At 49.5% G+C, this 21,140-nt stretch overlaps 1 protein-coding gene across 2 annotated transcripts in view; it reads left to right on the top strand.

The window, feature by feature from the left end:
* The window catches only part of LOC134428304 (collagen alpha-1(XXVII) chain-like), a 145,445-nt gene that overhangs the window by 93,321 nt on the left and 30,984 nt on the right, over positions 1-21,140 (top strand). For both annotated transcript variants that reach the window (XM_063174925.1, XM_063174926.1), the window contains exons 29-37: positions 6,106-6,159; positions 6,514-6,558; positions 6,676-6,720; positions 6,933-6,986; positions 7,664-7,717; positions 9,902-9,955; positions 11,711-11,764; positions 12,978-13,031; positions 14,882-14,989. In XM_063174925.1, the coding sequence (XP_063030995.1) occupies positions 6,106-6,159; positions 6,514-6,558; positions 6,676-6,720; positions 6,933-6,986; positions 7,664-7,717; positions 9,902-9,955; positions 11,711-11,764; positions 12,978-13,031; positions 14,882-14,989 (522 nt within the window). The remainder of the gene's footprint in view (positions 1-6,105; positions 6,160-6,513; positions 6,559-6,675; positions 6,721-6,932; positions 6,987-7,663; positions 7,718-9,901; positions 9,956-11,710; positions 11,765-12,977; positions 13,032-14,881; positions 14,990-21,140) is intronic.

The raw sequence follows: 21,140 nt of genomic DNA on the forward strand, positions 1-21,140 counted from the left end.
ATGAAGCATGTGCTGAAGGCCCCAACAACAACATATTTTGCATTTCTCCCCCCAAGGATCTGTTTCCTTGTTTCATTTTCAAAGGCACACGCTGGAGTAAACTATACATTTACCTACTCCCACTCTCTGCTTCTCCTGCAACTTCTGCTTGGGGGGATTCAGGACAGCCAACAATTTTGTGTTTCCCCATGCCAGAGTGAATGTTTTCTTCAAATAGCTGGGACCAGCAAAAGAAAACGGAATAACCAACTAGGAAGCTTTGTGACCACAGAGTTATGTCCCCTGGAACTGCTCTGAACTTTAAAATCACATCTAGAAGGATGCCAGTAACATCCAAGTTTGGCAGATGTTTATCAGGGTTCATCTTTTAAGAGAAAGCTCCCATTGGTGGGAAGGCCCATGGAGTTCCCTCCCCAGGTCACTTGCAAAGGGAGTGTGGTTCCCCTGTGCTGCCCAGCAGGATTAACTGGGCTCTCTGGGACATCCATGATCATGTTGGATGAGAAACTGGAGATGTTCCTTCATGGCAGGCTCTGAATGGATGGTGGAAAATATCCCAAGGTAAAACTGCAGCCCAGGGCTGAGCAGGAAACACCTTCTGATGTGAGGGTTCTGGAGAGGTGGGTCCTCCCAGGGGATCAGGTGCTTTTGCCAGTGCCTTAAATGTTTGCAGTGACAGAGAAGGAGTCCAGGAACTGCCTCCTCCCAGCTGCCAGCCAGGGATCCATCCCCATCCCTGTCCTTTTCCTTCCAGCAGGCACAGGCACTGCAGTGTCTGGTTCTGGGGTTGTCCAAGGTTCCCTCACATAAACCTTCTTCAGCTTCTGACATCCATGCTGGCCTCCAGTCCCCAGCCCACAAGGACAGCTGGATTCAGCTCCCAGGACAGGAGGTTGCCTGGTGTCAAACCCTCCAGAGAAATCCTGTGGACCATCAGCTGCCACCAGCACTGTCCATGCTCAGAATGGCACATCCTGCAGCACAGACCTTCAGCTGCATGGCCTGGCTTTACATTTCCTCTCCAGATGTTCACCCAGCAGGTCCTGTGCCACTCCCTCCCTCTGGAGATGCCTCCACAGAGGGAGCCAGACCTCAGAGTGCATCCCAGCCCTGCAAACCAGGAATGCAGCAGTGGCTGTACCTGACAGGCTGCAGTGCCTGCAAAAATCACCTCAGGATGTGCAGAGCATTGAGGCAGGAAGGAGGAAGTTCCTGGGGAAAAGGGAGAATCAAGGAGTCCGTCTTGCCCTAAGGACACCAGCACTGGGTAAAACTCTGCCTGAAGCTCAACCAGCAAGGGGTGAGCCTCTGAATCTGCTGCTGGTGCTCCTGCTCTCAGCTCCCCTTGCTGGGCTGGGCTCTGGTGGAGATCTGGTAGTGTTTGAGCACTGCAGTGATTTCATCCATGCAGAATTTGTGAGGCAGAGAGATACACTTTCTGAGATCCCCAGCAGGAAGGACAAACCTGGGCTTTGCTGTAAAATTTTACAGATTTCAGTGGATCTGTTGCAGGAAAGTCAGTACTGTAAGAACCAGCAGATCTCCTGCCTTGAGGATTTCTGGTTCAAATCTCTCTCATTCACATTTTCCTTCTCTTCCTACTGTCAGAAGATATTCCAGGCACACAGCATCCTATGTTTGCTTACTTGGTTCTGTGATTCAGGCTCTTGCTTTACTCAGGATGGGGAAATGATCTCCCAACTGTAATTTTAGCCATTACCCTCTGTCTATCCCAGCTCACAGAAAGGATGTAATTCAATTCAGAGTGGAGACATGAATGCAGCCCCTGCCAGATGTTTGTGGATTCCATGAGCTATGTTTGTGGATGCTTCATTAAAGTTATTCTGCTTTTGAAGGAAATATAAATAGCAAATATGGTTTTGATTGTTAAGAACAATGGAGACTTTTTGGGGTCTGCATTTATGTTGTGATAGCTTTCACAGTGTCAAGATATGTATATTGTAGAAAGAAAAGCTTTTTAGAAATTGCAACCTTCTTTTTAGTCCTGACAGAGCTATTGTTCTTTCACAAGTCTTTGTTTATTCCACCAAACTGATATTGAACAATCTTCCTCAAATGTTATTTCCTTTCTAGTCTTCCCTAAGGAGAAACTTGGACATGTGAGCCCAGGCTCATTTCCCTTCATCTGTACTCAGTGTAGCACTTGGACATGTGCTTAACATCCAGCTAGTGACAGCTATGTATTAAGCTATGCTTAAACCTAATTATTTAACCAAACCAAGGTTTAAATTTGGAGGCAGTTGGTCCAGCAAGCCCCTTGTCCTATGTCACTTAAATCCTAAAGCACATTTCTGCTAATCAGCTCCTCACAGCAGGAAAACGTGTGGTCTCCTAAGGATAATGTCATCAAAAAGACTGGGAGTCTCCATGAAAGGCTGAATATCAACCAGAGCCTTGATTTTGTGACCCACATTCCAAAGCTGCACCTGAAATCTTGCTCCTGTTCTCCTGACCAAGGTGCCTTCCAGTGTTTCTAGAATTTTATCCTCTCGCTGCTGGGTTCTGGCTCAGGTGATACAGGGGAGCTTTCAAATCCCAAAACACATTTCTCTTTTCCACTGTGCCATTCCTTCATCCACTCCTGTAAATCCAAGATAAGGGGGGCACACCTGCACTCCAGGCTCTTTGCTGCCACATGGACCCAGTGATCTCCAGCATCACCAACTGCAGGAATTTATAAGTGCCAGGCATTTGTAAAGTGGTGTTATCTAAGCAAACCTGGAAATATTTGCCTTTCCAAGCCCAGCTGAGTTGTTGTTCATGGAGAAGTGGAGGTTATTGTTCTGCTTCCAGGGATCTTTCTGGTTGACTGAGAAAGCCTTAGAAGTGTTTGAGGAAAAGCTCTTTTCCAGATCCATGGCCAGGGATGTCTCCCTTTGGCTTCACTCAAGGCATCTGCTTGCTTTTTTGTTTGGCCAGGCTGTGATAGCAAAATATCAATATTTGGATAACTGGGTAAGGAAGGAGCTCTGGGTTTCTGGAAAGGAGCTACTGCCTGCTGCTTCATGCTGCTCCAGGGAGGCTGCTCACTGTCTGTCTGAGCTCTGAGAAGGGGTTTAACAGCAGGAAATGCAGCACTGCTCTGCAGAAACACCTTGCTGAGTTCTGCAGGAGCACTGTGTGCTTCAGCAGCAGATCTATCCCTATTGCCTCTCCTGGCCAAAGCCTGGAGCTGGGTTCCCCTGCCTGCCTTTGTGAGCTGTCACCTCCAGCCACTGTGGGAGCCCCTTGTTTAGCCTGGGGTATCTGATAGTGCTGCTTGGTGTGGCTCAGCACAGGGAAATGCTGAAATGCTGTCCTGGCCTGCACTGAGGGTCCCAGGGGAGCCCAGGGGCTGTGCTCAGCCCAGCTGCCAGGCCTGCAGGGGAAGGCACCTTGAGGTCCTTTCAGGAGCCTTGAGGCTCTTGGCTTTGGGATGCACCCTGGGCAGCTGCCAGGACCTCACTCTCTCATCTCTAACCAGTGTTGTCAGTAAAAGAGAATTTAAAAAATTTAGCTAATTGACTAAATGTAGCTTTTCCTGTCAGGGTGGATTAGGGGAAGCCTTTATCCCAGATTTCAGCCCATGAGGCTGAAGAAGATGAAGTTGCCACATGCATTTGAGAATAGAGTGTCACTTTCTCCTTCTTCAGGTCAGATGCCAATGGGATGTGCTGTGGTGGGATTAGGCAGGTGACTGCTGGGAAGGGAGATTGCCCTGGCAGATCCTGCCATGCTGTGACAGGGCTCTGCTGGAAGAGATGAGGATGCTGTAAAAACCTCCCCAGCCAGCCCTGGTGAGAGCCACAGCCACCACTGAGGGCACCCAACAAACCCCACCAGGCTCAGAGCAGCCCCTGCACTGGCAAAGGGCTGGACAGGGCAGGACAGGCTACAGAAGATGGGGCTGGAGGGCCCAGACTCATTCCAGTTCCTTTCCCAACTCTAACCTGGGTCATCACTGTGATTTCCATGTCCCTCTTGCTTCCTGTTCCCTCTTCCAGACCTGAGCTAAGGAATCTTTGCCCTCTGCACATCCTCCCCCTGCTTGTCTAGCAGCTCACCACATCCTCTCAGACAGTAGAGATGTAAATGCACAAAATATCCAAGTGGCTGCTCAGAGAAAAGGGGAACAGTTTGTTTTCCAGGGAGGATGAGCATTTGTTTGTTGAGGGTGCTTTCCCAGAGTGCCAACGCCACACCCATGCTGCCACCTCCCTCCCCAGTGCAGGTCTGGGTGTTTGCTGGCTGTCCCATCAGCCCAGGCAGCCCCAAGCTGCCTCCAGGCCCTGCTCTCCCACCACGCCACAGTAGCAGGGCTGTCTGACTCCAGCTCTCATTTACCCAGCTTTTAAGTGACCTTCTGGTCTTTGTCATTGTGCTTTGAGGTTTACAGGGACAGGGATTAATAAAACTTTTGGTCTTTACTGCTCTCTGATCTAGGGGCCAGCATCAGCCACAGCACTTGGGGTGCTGGGCTGGTGAGAGGTGCTGTGACATTTGTGCAGCACAGCCCCAGCTGTGAAACACCCCTTTGGTTTGGGGGGTCCCATCTGGGGCACAGCCCTCTGTCTGCCTGTCTGTCTGTCTGTCTGTCCTGGAGGCCAGGCTGAGCACTCTTCAGAGCTGTGCCATACTGGCAGTGCAATGCAGGCTCTTGGTTATTCAGGCTCTGCTCCTCTGAGCAGCACAGGGCTCTGCCAAGCTCAGTAGGAGTTTTTGCATTATTTTATATTGACAATGTTTGTCTGCTGTAATAATTTGGCTGGGGTTCCTATACATTTCTGCTGTACACTGCTTTTCTTTGTGAGTCTCTCTCTTTGCCTGTCATCCTGGAGTTGCTTTTCTAACACACTGGCTCCCTAGCCCTGTTATTACTTTTGGCACTGCCTTTGCATCCCGATTAAGCACATTGGCTCCTGTTTTCCCTGTCTGCATTGGCCAGCTCTCAGAATTCCTCTCACCACTACGTCCTAGCACTGCTCTGTGCTTATATTTATTATTTATACTGCAGTAGTGCCGAAGAGTCCTAACTGAGCTCATGAACTGATTATGAACATGATGTCTGTTCATAGAGTCTCTTCATACACCCTGTTTTAACTCTTTTATTTTCTTTCACTGTGGCTCTTTATTCTCTGTCTGTGTTACACCCTGGTCTCTGGGGTTCAAATGGTGCAGAGGGTTGTGTGCTCAGCTTCCCTTGAAAGATAGATGGTTTTTAAAATCCCTTTCAACCCAAACCAATTTTTCTGTGATTCTCTGATCCTATCCTTACCCTTTTCCCAGGGCTCTCCTCACTTGGAACCCTCTAAAAGAACAAGGATGCACCTTCCTCAGTATTGCCCAAGCTGTACCATGAATTGTTTGTTTAATTTTAGCTACTCACACCTGCTCATTCGCTGCAGGGTGTGTGTCCCACACACCTCCTGAGGCCCCTGTGCCCTCCTCACACTCACACACCCAGGCATGGCACCAGACCCTCCCCGCCTCCATATCCATGAGCACCTGCCTGGTCCTTAACAGCAGCCAGATCTTCAAATATCACTCAGCTGTAGCTGAGGGCTTGGAGTTCAGCTGCCAGCAAATACACCTTTCTCTTTGGGAGGAATTTGGGGCCCAATGTGAAGGTACTGGGGGTTGTGCCCCTCTATACCACCACTGGGACCATGTGACAGTGTGGTGTGGCAAGGGTTAAGGGCAAAGGTGTTGGAAAAGCAAGGTTTCTAGTAAGGAAAAGGTTTGCTGTCAATAATGCTGGAACTGCAAGTTTGTGCACTACAAAACTGTTGTGATGTAACCATTGTCTGAAAATAAGGTTGTTCCTGGCCTGCTTTTCTCCTCTGGCTTGGGTTAGTGGTTGGTAGTTGGTTTAACAGGAATAAAAAGTGCTGTATGCTGGTAACAGTGAGGCAACAAAAACACAGAAAGAATCCTTTTAGTCCTGGGCTCTGAGCTGCTGTGCTCAACCCAAGCAGGTACAAGTTGGCTAAGCCAGGATTGATCTCATGGGCTGTCCTGGTGGCCAAAGCCAAAGTGACAGCTGGATTTTCCAGTGAGCCATATCCTCTGTATTCTTATTTCTGCCTCTCTTTTGCCTCCTCCTAGGGTGACAGAGGGCCTGATGGCCCCGTGGGCGAGCCAGGGCCGCGAGGTGCCAAGGTGAGTGCCAAGGCTGCTCCCAGCTCTGCTGTGAATGCTCTGGGCAGGATCAAGGTCACATCCTCCCCCAGGAACAGGGATGTTCAATTGCTCCATGAGGATCAACCTGCAGGGATGAGTCTCTTACAACCAGACTGAAATCTATCCAGCATTGGTGTCAGGGCCTTTGCCCACACTCCCAGCTGGGTGGGTGTTCCTTGGGGCATTATCCCAGGTATTTGGCTTCTCAAAAGCTGCAGGGAGCTGGAAGGGAAATTTGATGCATAAAAATGCTAGGGGAGATGGGCTGGGGCAGAATAGCATCACCAACAGCTCGTGCTCCTGCTGGATTGTTTTTGTCTCTTTGTTTTGCAGGGCCGAGCAGGGGAGCCAGGCAGGGTGGGCCCAGATGGGCTGCAGGTATGTCCTGTGTGAGAGCCACAGCTGCCAGCCCTGGGCACAGCCACGTGTCCTCAGAGCACCTCAGGTGTGCCAGCACATCCCCAGGTGATAACTGCTGTAACTGTGTGTTCACAGGGCAAGATGGGGGACACTGGGGAGACTGGAGCACGCGGCTTCCCAGTAAGTGTCCATCCCTTCTGCTTCCTTTCACAGCCTCAAGTCCTTAATTTTGAGTCCTGGTCCAGGTGGAAGATTCTGGACCCTATCTCACACTTGCAGGGCCACCTCTCCCCTCCTGTCACTGCAGCACTTTTGAGGTGCACATTTCTGCCATGAGATGTGAAGGATTGCTGCTGGGTAGGAGCTGACCCTGGTGTTTTTAATTTTTCTAGGGTATCCAAGGACCTTCTGGACCTCCAGGAGCAAAAGGGGCTCCAGGAGACCCGGCAAGTGTCTTATCACTCTCTCTCCATCTGTCTTTCCTTGCACATGGACACCTCATTTCTTTCTCTGTCTCTTCCCACCACTTATCCCATCCCCAGCTTCTCTGTCCTTGCCAACTCCAGCATGGTCAGAGATGGGAAAGACTTGGCCAGAGTCCTAGGAGCCAGAAGGAGAGACAAGGTCAGACCCCTGGAAAGCCAAAGGGAGCCATGGATCTAGCAGGGAGAGTGTAGGATCCAGCCTGGGGTGGGTTTTGGAAGGGAAGGTAGGAAAGAAGGGCAAGGTTGGTCTGGGACAGGGTCAGATGTAAGAGGAGGAGTTGGAGTGGAAGCAGGAGCAGGAGGGAGGCTGATGGTGTCAGAACTGAGCCCACAGCTTTGGGGGAGTTGCTGGGGACAGACAGAGCTCAAGGAGAAGGGAGAGAGTAAACCAGAGACTTTCAGATTAGCCACTGCAGTTGTTTCAGATGGGAGCCAGGAGGATGAAGATCTTCTGAGCTCTTTGCCTGTTAAAGTGCCTCAACACACCCACTGCTGGCCTCCCCATCCCTCTAGCCAAATCTTGCACAGAATTCCTCTGAGATGTGGGAGGGAACTGGTCACTTACAGACCATGGAAGTGATGGCCCTTCAGAAACAAAAACATTTGTGTGAAAAGAGCCTTGTGTCTCTATTTTGCAGGGTCCCCAAGGACCACAGGGGCCACCCGGGCCTTTGGGAGAAATGGGGCAGAAGGTAGGTGTGAGCTTTGCTGCTGTGTGCTTTCCCCTTCCCTCAGGAGTGCAGGACTGGGGGAGCAGTGACCTTGCAGGGGAACTTCACACCTACAGTGTGGAATGAGCAGGAAGGATTTCCCTGAAGTCTGACACTCAGCTTCCAAAACAAACAGTGAAAATCAGGAATTTGAGACCCTTTCCACCACAGGCCACAGACACCCAGCTGCTGGAAGTGCAGACCCATCTCCCCAACAGAAGATGCATTTTAAGGGTGACCACGGCAGGGACCAACTTTGTGCACCAATGTGCAGAGCCAGGGAGCCAATACAAGCACAAATCAGACTGAGTGCCAGTCCTTCCCTCTCCCTGGTGCTGTTGCTGGCACACCCAGGTTTGCCCAGATGGGCAAGGCAGCCCCAGCAGGGAGCTCAGAGACGCCTTTGCTGCTGCTGGGCTGGGGTTGCCATGAAGCACTGATACAAACACACCAAAACCGACCAGCAGCTGCCAAACACTGCCCCAGAGGAGTGCAGGGGATGCCTCCATGGTTTCCCCCAACTCCTCTGCACTTTTGGGTTTATTTTATCTTAAAATGATACAGTCTTGGCTCTTTTATCACATGTGCCAGTGCCCCTTGCACAGCTCCTTTCTGTAGGTCCTGAGCTGTAACACAGACATGAAGGTGGCTTTGAATGCAGTCTATGCAAAGTGTGTGACTCATGAAAGTTTCCATTCTCATGGCTGCTGGACTGGATGGAGCGAGCTCTCAGCATGGTAAACCACACTGGGGAGCTGGAAAGCTGCTCTGAGCCACTCTGGATGCTGCCAACCAAGAAAGTACAGACCTTCATTCAAATCTGTAACTCTTCCAGGAGCCTTTCTCTGCACTGGCACCTCTGGAGAAACCAAAGCAGGATTTTTGCTTTCATTGGAGCTTGAATTTTCTCATTGCGTGACACGAGCGTTTGTTCACAAACCCAACACACACCCTGCTCCCTCCTCTGCTTGAATCCCCTCAGCGAGCCAGGAACTGGCTTTATTCCCTGGGTAGCTCCCTTGACTATGTGCTCTTTTTTCCTTTATTCCCAACTGTAAAGAGAAGGGAGATTGTTGTCTGGAATGCAAATATCATAAGTAAATAAACCACTCAAATCCTTTAAAGAGAAGCTTTACTGTCCCATCTTTGGGCTGGTTTCACAGACTCTCATTCCCCACACTTCTCAGAGGTAGGAGCAAATGTACAAAGATGAAAGCTCCCAATAGATCTTGGTACTAAAGAGAGTGAATGACTGTGACCCCACTGTCAGGGGCTGCACATGGAGCTGGACTCAGTGAGAACAGTTTGCAAGGTCATTCTCACATCTTCCATCTTAATTCCTATTTTTTTCCAGGTCAAGCACTCATTTTTGGTTCTTTGAGGGGTGCCAAACCCCTCTACCAGAGTCTGTGCTCACACGAGAGGGAGAAACTTTCTCTCTGCCAGCCCAGCCTGGGCTGTGGGTTTCTGATCTGAGCCCAGGTGTCGGCCTTTGGATATTTGCTGGCCCTGTACAACCAGAGACAGCTGGCTGATGGATGTCAAGGCTAATCTGGCCAAAATTTGTGCTGGAGGGCTCAGTGTCACCTTGCTGCCCTCAGCTCCCTTTAGCAGCAGCCCCATGGTGCCCCTGCTTCTCTGGGAATGTGGGCAAAGCTCAGCTGGGAGATGTGGGGCAGCTTTCCCCTCATCAGGAGCAGCCTATTGGAGCAGAGCATGTGCTCACACAGGTGGGAATGGAGAGGTGTGGCTGCAGGGAGCAAGAGCAAGAGCACAGCCAAACATTCCTGTTCCCCCTCTACCAGCCCAGCCTGCTGGACCCTTGCAAAGAGCTCCCAAATCCAGTTCTGGACCTTTTCCCTTCCATCCCAGCTGGTTCCAGTGCTGCTCCCTGCTGGGGTACAAACCTCAGAGAGCAGAGGGACTGCAGGGAGCAGAGAAAGGCTGGGGAGAGGGGAGGTGTGAGAGCTGCTCAGAGCCCTCCCAGGCACCAGGGGCCTCTTTGATGCTCTGGACCCCGAGCCAGCTCCAGGGAGGTAATTGCATTGCAACCAGGGCTTGGCTGTCCCAGGAGAGCTCTGCTAAAGGAGTTATGGCTTTGATCTTGCTTTCTGCTTTGTTACAATGGCTTTTTTCATTATCTTGTTGGGGTTTTTTTGTTCCCAGGGACCGCCAGGCTCAATGGGACAACCTGGTCTTGCAGGTGAACCTGGCATGAAGGTAAGGAAAACCCTGAGTGTGGTTTCTCTGTCAGACTGGGGGGATAAATGGTAATTTGTGTTCCTGAAGGACTGAGGGACATTGCAGGTTTACCCTCCAGCATATCCATATCTGCTGGATATCCCAGCATCCCAAAGCAGATAGTGCATTCAATAAAAGATACAGTTTACAAACCCTAAAACTGGGTTAATTTTAGCCATTTTTACAAATTCCTGAGCCCCATCCTGAGGGACAGGCTGTCAGTGCTGGGGACAAGCCCCATCCCAGGGATCTTGTGCCTCAAGAGCTGTGAAGGGCCTGGGAAATGGAGCTCAGCTCTTTGCAGATCCCAAATCTCAATGGAGAGAGGAGTCCTTGAGACTCAGAGATCCAGGCAGCCTTTAATTCAAAACCAGAAGGGTCTCAGGAAGGTCTCAGACTTAAAAATACCCTCAGACAAGGTCCTGCCACAGTTTCCAAGCTCAGCTCTCTGGGGACTGAGCTCCTCTGATGGTTAAGGGGGAAGGGTGCCCTGCTGCAGACCATGAATGCACCTTCTTGTCCACATAAAAGCCATCTCTTTGTTTGAGTAAAATCCCAGTGCTGGGCAGCTCAGAGGGGGTTTTATTTCATCCTAACCCACTTGCTCTGAACATTTGCTCGTGTGAGCAGAGCTTTTGAACAAACTCTATGTGGGGATTAAATGCAATTTCCTCTGTGCTGCTCTTCCCTCCCACCCCCCGGCCCATCCTTTGCCATGTTTTCCTTGGCAAATCTTCTGACACTTCACTGGAGCTACCGTGCCTTTGGCATCCTGACACTGCAGGAGTGTTTGAGCTCCAGTGCTCCTGGCTGGCCCTCCTTGGAGCAGGACATGATGATTTGCACAGACACCCCCTGACCTGCTGGGAAGCTCTGGAGTGAGAGTCCTGTCCTGCTCCTTCTCCAGGACTGGTCTGTGAAGGGCAGTTTGCTGGGGGATGAGGTTTATGGATACCCCAAACCTTTTTCCCTTCAATTTATGGATATTATGATTTATGGTTTATGGATATCTCAAACCTTTTTCCCTTGAACTTATGGTTATTATGGTTATGGAATTTATGGTTATTATGGATATGGAATTTATGGTTTATGGATATCTCAAACCTTTTCCCCTTGAACTTATGGTTATTATGGTTATGGAATTTATGGATATTATGGTTATGGAGTTGATAATTTATGGATATCTCAAACCTTTTTTACCCTTGAATTTATGGCTATTATGGTTATGGAAGTTACGGTTGTTATGGAATGTATGGTTTATGGATATCTCAAACCTTTTTCCCTTGAATTTCTGGATATTATGGTTATGGAATTTATGGTTTATGGATATCTCAAACCTTTTTCCCTTGAATGCTCTGCATTTCCTGAGCTCTCCTCCATGCAGAGCAGGTGGCTTGGATGGGCACACCTGGGAGAGAGCTGCCCTGTAGCCATCCTACCCCAGTGCCACATTGACAGGATCCATTTGCCATGCCAGAAAATGCAGCTTCAAGCAGCTCAGACCCTCTGTAACCCCTGTCCTGTCCATCTTTGCATCATTGCAACAGAGCCTGTGAGATGTGTCCTTTGCTGCCCCTGTGTTGGGCCTTTGAGCCCCCTTTGAAGCCTCAGCTGAAGGTGTTTGTGTGGGAGAAGGAAAGAAAGAGACAAAATTAGGAGTGCAATGGGAAGCACTTCACACTCCCTCGGTGTCGGTAACCAGCTTGTGTCCCTGTCTGTGCTTCCTTCCTTTAGGGTGATCCTGGCCAGCTGGGGATCCCTGGAGAGCAAGGTCTCATTGGCCAAAGAGTGAGTATGGACACCTCCTGTGCCTCATCATTTCCTGGCCACTTTCTGTGCCTCACCAGCTCCCCAGGGTTCTGTCCTTGCTGTCCCCAGCCTGTTCTCTGCATCCCTCCCTGTCAGAACCCAGGGAATTCCTCTGGCTGCCCTGGAGGACTCAGGACCCTGACAGGGGGCTCAGAGACCTTGGCACACAGCACAGACCCCTGTGCCTTTGATCTTGACCCATGAAAAAAATTAACAACCTTATATGAGGATTTACAAACCATGAAAGTTTAAGTAGAATGACAGTGAATTTACCACAGGATGAAAAATAGATTTTTGAGGTTTTTAGAATGGGGGCTCTGGGTCCCAACATGGAGGAATTTGGGCGTGCCTTGTCCTTTTTCCTTCTTCTTCTTCTTGGCCTCCATCTTCTGGGTGATGCAGGCATTTTTAGATTGGTTTAGAGTAGAAGCTCACTGTCTAACACAGGCGATAGGTATTGGGAACTTATTGTAAATAAGGTACATGTAGTTTTTAGTATAAAAAGACAACACCAGAGTGCCTCAACCCAACCTGCCAGATAGACCTCGGCGGGCCAGGAGGAAGAATTTTATAGATAAGAAACAATAAACAGCCTTGAGAAGGAGAACAGAAGAATCCTGACTCCTTCTTTGACAGCCAGGCTGAGGAAAAAGAGTCTTGTACCTATCTCAGAGTCACTGTGAGATTTGAGACCTGCCCCTGTTCCTTCCCCCCAGAGCCCATCAGCCTGAGCCCAGCAGGGTCTGTGAGCCCCTGAGATGCCCAGTGAGTGTGAAAGGGGCAGTGTGGGAGCACGGGGGGAACAGACCCCTCCTGTTTGCCAGGGGCTGTGCAGGCTGGAGCAGAGGCAGCTCAGCAGGGAAACACTGCACACACTGTGTGGGCATGAGGGGGATGAATGCATGGATTGAGGCTGGCAAGGGGCTCTGTCCCTTCCCAGGACTGAGGTCAGTTGTTGGAGCAGGAGGAGGAGAGCCCAGGTTAAATGAATTCAGCCTGAGCTCCTTTTCCCAGAGTGGGTCCATGGAGGAGAAGCTGGCTCAGAATAGAGCAGGAGGCTGAATTCCTGCTCCTGCTCCTTGTTCAACATCAGGACATGAAACAGGACATGTGTTAGAGTGCAGGGCTGGGCTCCCATCACTGCTACAAAGCACATTTGGGCACAGCCTTATGGTGTTTGCTCTGTCCACAGGGAGAGCCGGGGCTGGAAGGGGACAGCGGGCAGCTGGGGCCGGATGGGATCAAGGTAAGCCTCACCCCATGGAGCTCCAGCTCTCACACACACCTCTGTGCACTCAGGTCCTTGTGATTCCCAGAGCCAGGGTGAGGCTGAGGGATTATTGGGTCCTCTCTGGAATAAACCTTTGCCATACAATCTCTCTAAGGATTTTTTTCTGCAAGCACACATAACAAACCCCTCCTGTTTCACTCCTCTGCCCACGTTTTTTGGCATCTGATCAGATCTCCAAAAAGGTCAAGTTCTTCAAAATCTGGTTTCCAACAATTTGTCTTTTTTATTTGAGTCTCTACAGATCAAATTTCCAGCTAATCAGGAATTCCTGGGCCTGGCAAGGAAAATCAAGGATTGTCCATCACTCTCCCCCTGCACCACTGACCAGAACAATGTTAGAGAGTAAAGAAACCAGATCCCCTTGCCTTGGCAGAGCCCCAGGATCCCACTCAGGGTTTGCTCTGTCTCTCACTGCTGGGAGTTTGCTACCTTGCCTTTGGAACAAGGCTCTGATTCCTGTCCTCCACAGCCAGCCTTTCCAAACAGGCCAACAATTTTGTTCCATGGAAAGAAAGAGCAGCCCATCCCACAACAATGCACTTTATTGCTTCTTTCTAGTTAAACTATTTGCCATGTGTCTCTGCTTCTGCTTATCTCTGAATGTTGGACCAAAAATCTCTTCCTTGAGGACAATCAAGGCTTCTGTATTCCCTTGCACTGCTGGCTGTGCCCAGGAGCTCTTGAACCAAACCAGCTCTTTCCACCCCAAATGTGTCTCTGGACACTTCAGCAGATGTGTCTGTGCTCTTTAACCAGATGGGATCTTGTTCAGCTCTCCCAGCACAGGTGCAAGAGGAAAATGGTTCAGCTCAAGGCTGCTTGGCTGCACATGTTGCTCTCAGTATAAAACTGCCCTTTATCATTGTCTCCCTATAATTTTGAGTGGTAGTAATGAATAATACAAAATATTTACAATATTGTATTTATTTTGATAAAAGAAAAGCAGCTATAAAAGTACTTCTTACACTTCTATTATTATATTTCTGGTCTGTGTTCCAGCTGGTTGATGTTGCCAAATACTGAAATTTTATCATCTGCCAGATTTTTTCATAAATTTCAACGACTGGTTTCACTAGGGGAGGTTTAAATGGGTATTGGGAAAATTTCTCCACTGAAAGGGTGGCCAGGCATTATAGCAGGAAGTGGTGGAGTCACTGTCCCTACAAGTGGCACCTGGGGACATGGTTCAGTGGTGGCCTTGTCAGTGCTGGCTTGAAGTTTGGATTAATTCATCTTAAACATCTTTTCCAGCCCAAACAATTCCTTGATTCTGTGATTCTGCAATTGCCAGAGCAGTGATTTGACAGCATACCCACTGCTCAGGCCATGGATGCTTTGCAGGGCACAGTGACACAGTTTCAGAGTGTTTATTGGAGCCCTGGGCTGATTTCTGTTTGGCAGCAGGAGCTGAGCAGCTGTTCCAGACAAACCCATCCCATTTAAAGTCTTTCAGCATCCCAAGCTCAGGGATTCTGGATGAGGCAAGGGAGAGTTTCACATCTTGTCTGCCTGCCTCATTCACGTGGGAGGTTCAGGAGAAGCAGAGGGGTTCAGGTTACTCTGTGTAATGGGGGAGTTCTTTCCCCTTCAGCCAAGAGATTTTAAAGAAAAGAAACCTGGGTTTGATTCCTTTTTTTTAAATGTCAAGTGTATTATGACTCATCCTCATTCATCCCTTTTCTTGCAGGCTCTTTTCCTCTCAGACTCCTGAAATATTAATTATGTGCTGGTGTTTTTCCTCGCAAGACCTTTGCACCCACGTGTTGTGTGGATATAAAAACCTCCCACCCTCCTCTCTTCCACAGGGAGACAAAGGAGAGCAAGGCCCAGAAGGAGAGAAAGGAGAGAAGGGCAGTGAAGGGCTGAAGGGGAAGGAAGGAGCTCCTGGATATCCCGGCATCCCAGGTGTCCGAGTGAGTCTGTGAACCAGCCCTGGGCACCCTGGGCTCCTGCTCTGATGGGTTTGTGACCCAGAGCACTGCTCAGGAACTCAGATGTAACTTGTCCTAAACATGATGGTAAAGTGAGCTGTTTTTCATGAAAAACTATGTCCAGGGGAGGGTTTGGTTTTTCAGCTAGGATTCACACTTGAGAATGGGAATCAGATCTGCCACAGGCTTTGAGAAATGAGGGATGTGCCTCCCTCCCACACCTCTGTGAGATGTGTTACAGGGGAAGGTCCAGAGGATTGAGAGGGGCTGATTTTTCCCTTGTTGGTTTCACAGCTGGCTTGGGCCTGGAGCTTGGAATTGGCCACCTTGTGCCTTCATTGATGGTTACTTGCTTGCTTCTGGTCTTCCCTTCTAGGATTTCCCCATTAAATATAGAAAGCAACTAGACAAAATCAGCAGGATATGAGTCATGAATCCTCAATGAATATCCTGGGCATTGACTAGGTTTTGGAGGTCTGATCTTGGTGCTGTAGACAGAAAAAGTTTGATTCTGGCTCTGAGCTGAGAGGAAGCAGGGCAGTGCCAGGTGGAGGAAGGCTCTGCCCCAGTGGGCTGCTCTGCAAGTCAGAGCATTTCTGCTTGAGATGTGGAGTTTGTCAGGTTGCTGACATGGTGTATTCATTGAGATTGTTGTCTTGGATCAGAGTTATCAGCAGTGATGGCTTTGCAAGGCCCACAGAGCAGAGGGGCAGCCCAGTTCAGAGGGATGCTCTGCTCCCCTGTGGCACATGGTTTACCCCTCATGAACACCCCAGCTCCAACCCCACACTCTGTGGAGAAGGAACAAGAAGCCCAAGTGTAAAAGCAGCCCTGAAATCCCATCCTGGGCTGGGTGTGAAGCAGCAGGGCCAGCAGGTACTGCCGAGCCCTGGGTGGATGCTCCATGGTGAAATGTTGATTTTCCTCTTGGTGCTGTTGTGGCTGGCTAAAAGGAGGGCAGGGAGAAGGGTGTGAGGGGATGGAAGCAGCAAAAGAAATGGATTTATGTTATTTTTGGGCTGAGGTTGGGATTTGAGCACTGACTCAACTAGAAAGTGGAAACATTGGCTTAATGCTGCAGTGCAGCACCATAAATGTGCAGAAGTATTTCTGCCCCAAATAAGGCCACCCTTGGCCACAGGCCCCTGTCCCCAACAGGGAGCCCTTTCAGGACTGGGATCATGCCACAGGCAAGGGTGGTCCCCAACAGCCCAGCTCCTTCCCAGCTGCAGGCTGGCACAGCTGGACAGTGCCTCCATGTGCTGTGCTTCTGGCTGCTTCACGTGTTTATTTTGTGTATGTTTGAAGAACCAATAAAAATACTAAAATCATGCAAAAGCCATATTAAGTTATAAAGTATAAAATACAGATTCTGTCAGACTCTGTCCCTGCTGTTTGCCAGCATGTCCCTGGGAACATGATGGTGTTTTCTGTTTTATTTATATTTAAAAAAGCAGTCAATAGAGCCAAGATTCCTGCTCATAATCACTCCCTTTCGGTTTGGTTCTTTTTTTTACTGCAAAGTGCTATATTTCCATCTACTATTTTAATATACTTTGTATTTCCTTGTGCCTAAGCTCAGGCAGACTTTCAGACCTGCACAGTCTCCAGATAGTGCTGCCTGCCCTGCCAGACACTGTTACCTAATGCACAGCCTGCTGTTCCTGTGCTCACTGAGCTCATTTAAATATGGAAGTCCTCTGACAGAAGCACAAATTATTTTCCTCTTCCCATTACTGAGAATTTCATTCTACATTCCCATAGGGAATAGAAATATCAGTGGGATCTTCCTTAGATTTCTGTCAAGATAAGGTTTACATCTCAGATGGAGATAACTGCAAGCCCCTCTGAGGGTCAGAAGCTGGAATATCCAGACAAGCCATGCCCTGGAGGACGTGCTGCAAAAGCCAGCACAAACTGCACAATGCTCAGAAGTCTTTGAGGCTGCTGGAATAAGATAACAAAGAATCTGTCATGAGGAAGCTGTGAAGGTTGTTCACCCAAGGGCAGATATCAAGGTGGCAAACTCCTGTCCAGGATTTGTGTGGTGGCACAGAAATTGGTTGGGGAAGGTGTTGGAGGTGCTTGGATTGCAGGGAGAGGGAGCATGTTGGGTTTGGATTTTCAGGTACTGAGTGATTCCGCACCACCCTGTTGTGAATAGTTCTAACACTTCTCATGTGACAGTGTTCTGCTGTCCAATAATCACTTTAGATGGTGGTAAGAACTTCATCTTTGGCTGTTGCATCTCCATTTGGCCTCTCCTGGCATCTGTGCTTCACCACATTCCTGCCTGCAGCCACTGATGCTTTCCTGGGCTTTTCCTCAGCTCCAGTATTTGTTGGGATATCCTGCTCAGCTACAAAGAGCACAGGGAAGGTGTTGATGTTTCTGTGTCCTTAGGAGAGATGCACACACAAGGATCTGTGCAGTTACCTGTGCCAACAAACTCCAGCTCCATTTGGGGTGTGAAGCTCATCTTCTGCTTCTGGAAGTTAGTTTGAGGAATCTGATGCCCATCTGCAATTGTGGACACATAAAAGATTCTCCTAAACCTTGGCTTGTCCCTGTGTTACTCCAGAGGGAGCACGCACAGGGATATGTCCTCCATGGACAGCAAGAACCTCTGGAAAAACCCCTTTTCATCACAGGGTTCTGCAGCCACACCATGTCCTGAAGGTTTGTCCTTGATGCCAAGGAAATGTTTAGTCTTAATCTTTATTTTGCTTATGTCTACAGGAATGTGACACTTCACTATCAAGTGTCCTTGTGACAGATGTAGGAAATGAGGTGCCAGATTGCTCTGACAGGATCTGACTTCACTGCTGGTACATTTTCAGCCTGATTTGTGTATCCTGGCTGCAGCACAGGCTGGTGCTGGCAGAGGGCTGGGGAATTTGGCAGCACCAGCTCACACCTAACGTGGCAACAGGCCAGCGTGAAGGATGGTAGGAGATTAGAGGCTCTGCAGTCCTGGAGCTCCCTGGAGATGGCAGATGAAGGGATGGACCCCAGAGCAACTTGGAAAGCTGGAGGAAGCTGGGTCTGTGCTGCTTTTTTGGGTCTTGCACAAGAGAGACACTCACCTGGTGATCAGTGGGCTCAGCACAGGCACATCTGACTTTCCTGAGCAAAGCTTCATTTTCCAGAGGCTCATCCTGATGCTGATAGCACATGAGCACAACCAAACTTCCCTCAGTGCTCAGGGAAGGTTTTTCAGAGCTCTTTACTTTCCCTTGGCTCAGCCATTTCCAGCATTAACATATCTGCAAACCGGTTTCCACTGTGGTTTTGAGGCTCAAACAAAAAGCAGCAGGGAGGCCCCAGTTGAGTCTCCAGGGGTGGTTTGTACGTGTTTCAGCACCAGTGGATTTCAGCAAACAAACCTGGCAGCTGGGATGAGCTTCACAGCTGTGGCTGGCAGAGCTCGAGGCAGCTGGAGCTGAGATAAATGAGTATCCTCTATCTTTTGGTCACTTTGTCCAAGTTCACACTGCTCCTTTCAGTGGAGGAATGGGCCAATTGTCCCTCTGGCCATAAGAGAGAAATCAGAGCACCAGTGCAAGGTCCAGTTGGAATTTCCAGAGATGTGCACCTTTCCTGAGCTGCTTGGCCACGAATTATCTCCTCCCAGTGGTTTCTGTCTTCTAACACAAACTCACTGCCTTCACCTGACCTTGATTCTCCTCTGAGCATGGCCATTTGCCCTCTGGTTTAAACAACAGAAGGCTGAAAATCCCTTCCCCTTGCAGAGCCTGGGACAGTTTGGGCACCTGCATTCAGAGAAATTGGTGGAAATCCATATTTTTTTGTATGGCCAAGGCAGAACAAGGATATTCTCCTCACTGTGTGTGGACACTGGAAAGTACAAGAGCCTGGTGAACTCTGGCAAGGCATCCCTCAGCAGTGCAAGTGTCATGGTGTGGTTTGCCAAAATAAAAAGATCATTTGTCTGCTCATCTGTAAGGCTGTGAGGGAATAGTGCCACAGAGCCTGAAACACCCAGAGAGCATCCCTGGAGAGTAACCTGCTCTCACAAAGGATCTGACCCCATCAGAGGATGAAGTCACTGGTGTGCCACGAACAACCTGGTCGCAGACAAGTGGATTCTGAGAACAACCTCTTTCTCCAAAAAGTGCTTCCTTCCTGTGCTTCTCCTCTGCAGTGACAGCAAATGTGGCATTTCAGCCCTTCCCTGGGAGGTTGGCAGATGCAGCAGCGGCTGAGGAAGGCCCAGGCCAGTTGGAGGAGGGAGGTGATGGGTTTCCAGCTGTGCTCTGTGGCTCTGCACTGTGGTTTGTGTAATGTGCTGGTTGCCATACATGGCAGACATCTGATAGCAAGGGGTTTACAGTTCCAGGAAAGCAATTGGAGAGCCTGGAAGTACTGAAATCCAACATGCTCTGAAACAAGAAATTCCCTCATTGTTCAGCAAAACTGGGAGTCGAGTTCTTTCCACTTCAATTTTAACCTGAAATCCTATCTGCAGTGTCATTCGAGCCATGTCAGGACTCAGAAATCTCCGAGCCAGACACTCCAGTGCTCTGAATTGCCATAAACAATTACATCAGAGCAGATCTTGCTGCCTTTGCCGGCCCTGTTGTGGCATGCAGATGTGCACCATCAGCCCAGAAGAGCTGGAAGGGCTGTAAATCCTTTTGCTCTGGTGCAACAAGATCCAAAGTCCTTTCATTTGCTCTTCAGGAGGGTAGACTGATAGGGCTGGGCTGGGCTGGAGAACTGAGAAGGTTTTTTGAGGGAACTCATAAGATCAAGCTGCTCTCCAGCCCAGTGCAGAGCGTGGAGTGAACTCGTGGCTCTTGGCTCCCCAGAGCAGCAGCAGCCCCACACACAGCTCTGGATGGTGTCCTGAGGATCCTTCCCACCACATTTCTGTCCCTCTCTCATCTCCAGGCTATAATCCCAAGTGGAAGGATGACTTGCTGGCCAGGATGGACGAGTTGCTCTGCAATGCCAGGCTGCCCTCTGGGCTCTGCAGTGCCAGGGCAGAGCAGGAGCATCTTCTCATCCAACACATTGCTCTTGTACAATGCTGTCCAAACACCACTTACAGCAGAATTTGTCCCAGAGTGGTTTTTGCTCTTTGTTCTCTTCTGTTTCCTGCCACTGAAAACATGATTCAAAGGTTTTCTGCAACAAAGCCCCTCGCTCTGCTGCTGCTGCTGCTGAATCCAGCCATTCTCTGCATGCACATGAGCTCAGCCACAGCTGGCAGCACCACTTCCATGGCATCCAGCTCCCTGAAAACACTGAGGACAATCCTGGAGTCACCCCTGGTTTTAATCTCTGCTCTCCATGCCGAAATTTTATGGGTTTTTTTTATAATGTACTGAGATGTTGTTTCCTGGAAAAGCTGGTTTTTTGTGCTCTGGACCATGGGCTGTCTGTGGAGTAATTGCTTGAATGAAATTTCTTAAAATACCTGAGCAGAGAGTGTGGGGTGACCCTCTGACTGAGCAGAGGAAGGAATGGAGAGCACCAGGCTGGGTGTCAGGGGAGGGCATTGTGTCTGTGGTACCAGTGAGGTCCTCACACCATAAATCTTAGGAAATGAGTGTGTTACTCCAAGTCTTACCCTGAATAATGTGTTAGGAGCAGATGCACAGGACAGTGAAGGGGTCCAGGGTGATGCAGGAGGTCAGTCAGTGGCAGAGGAGGTCACAGCAGGCCATCCCCCTGTCCTACAGCCTGTCCTTTCCAGTATCAGGGGGCCAGTTCCTATCCTGGAGCCCATTTTCCAGGCCTGAAGGTATTTGCACTTGGCCTTGGTGAGTCCTTGAGTTACAGCCCTAGAGTATCATTGCTTGTGCAGACCAACACTCAGGAAAGCCATAAGCAGGTATTTGTCCTGCAAAAACCAAAGGTGAATGAAGTTGCTCAGAAATGCAGTCAAATATGCTGAAAAGCTCTGCCTTGAAGAGTTTGAGACCAGGAGTCAGGGCAATGCCTCTCTGTGGAGCTGCAGGCCTGGGTCTCTCTGCTTCCCCTCCTGACCCAAGGTGAGCATCCCTGGGCACCCCTGCCCACAGCTGCAATCATCTTCTCCTCTTTCTTTAATAATCAGTGCTGGTGGCCCCAGGGTCAGCCTTTCCTGAACACCCCACTTAATGCA

This window comes from Melospiza melodia, chromosome 22 (genome assembly GCF_035770615.1).
Source record: "Melospiza melodia melodia isolate bMelMel2 chromosome 22, bMelMel2.pri, whole genome shotgun sequence".
Classification (NCBI taxonomy): domain Eukaryota; kingdom Metazoa; phylum Chordata; class Aves; order Passeriformes; family Passerellidae; genus Melospiza; species Melospiza melodia.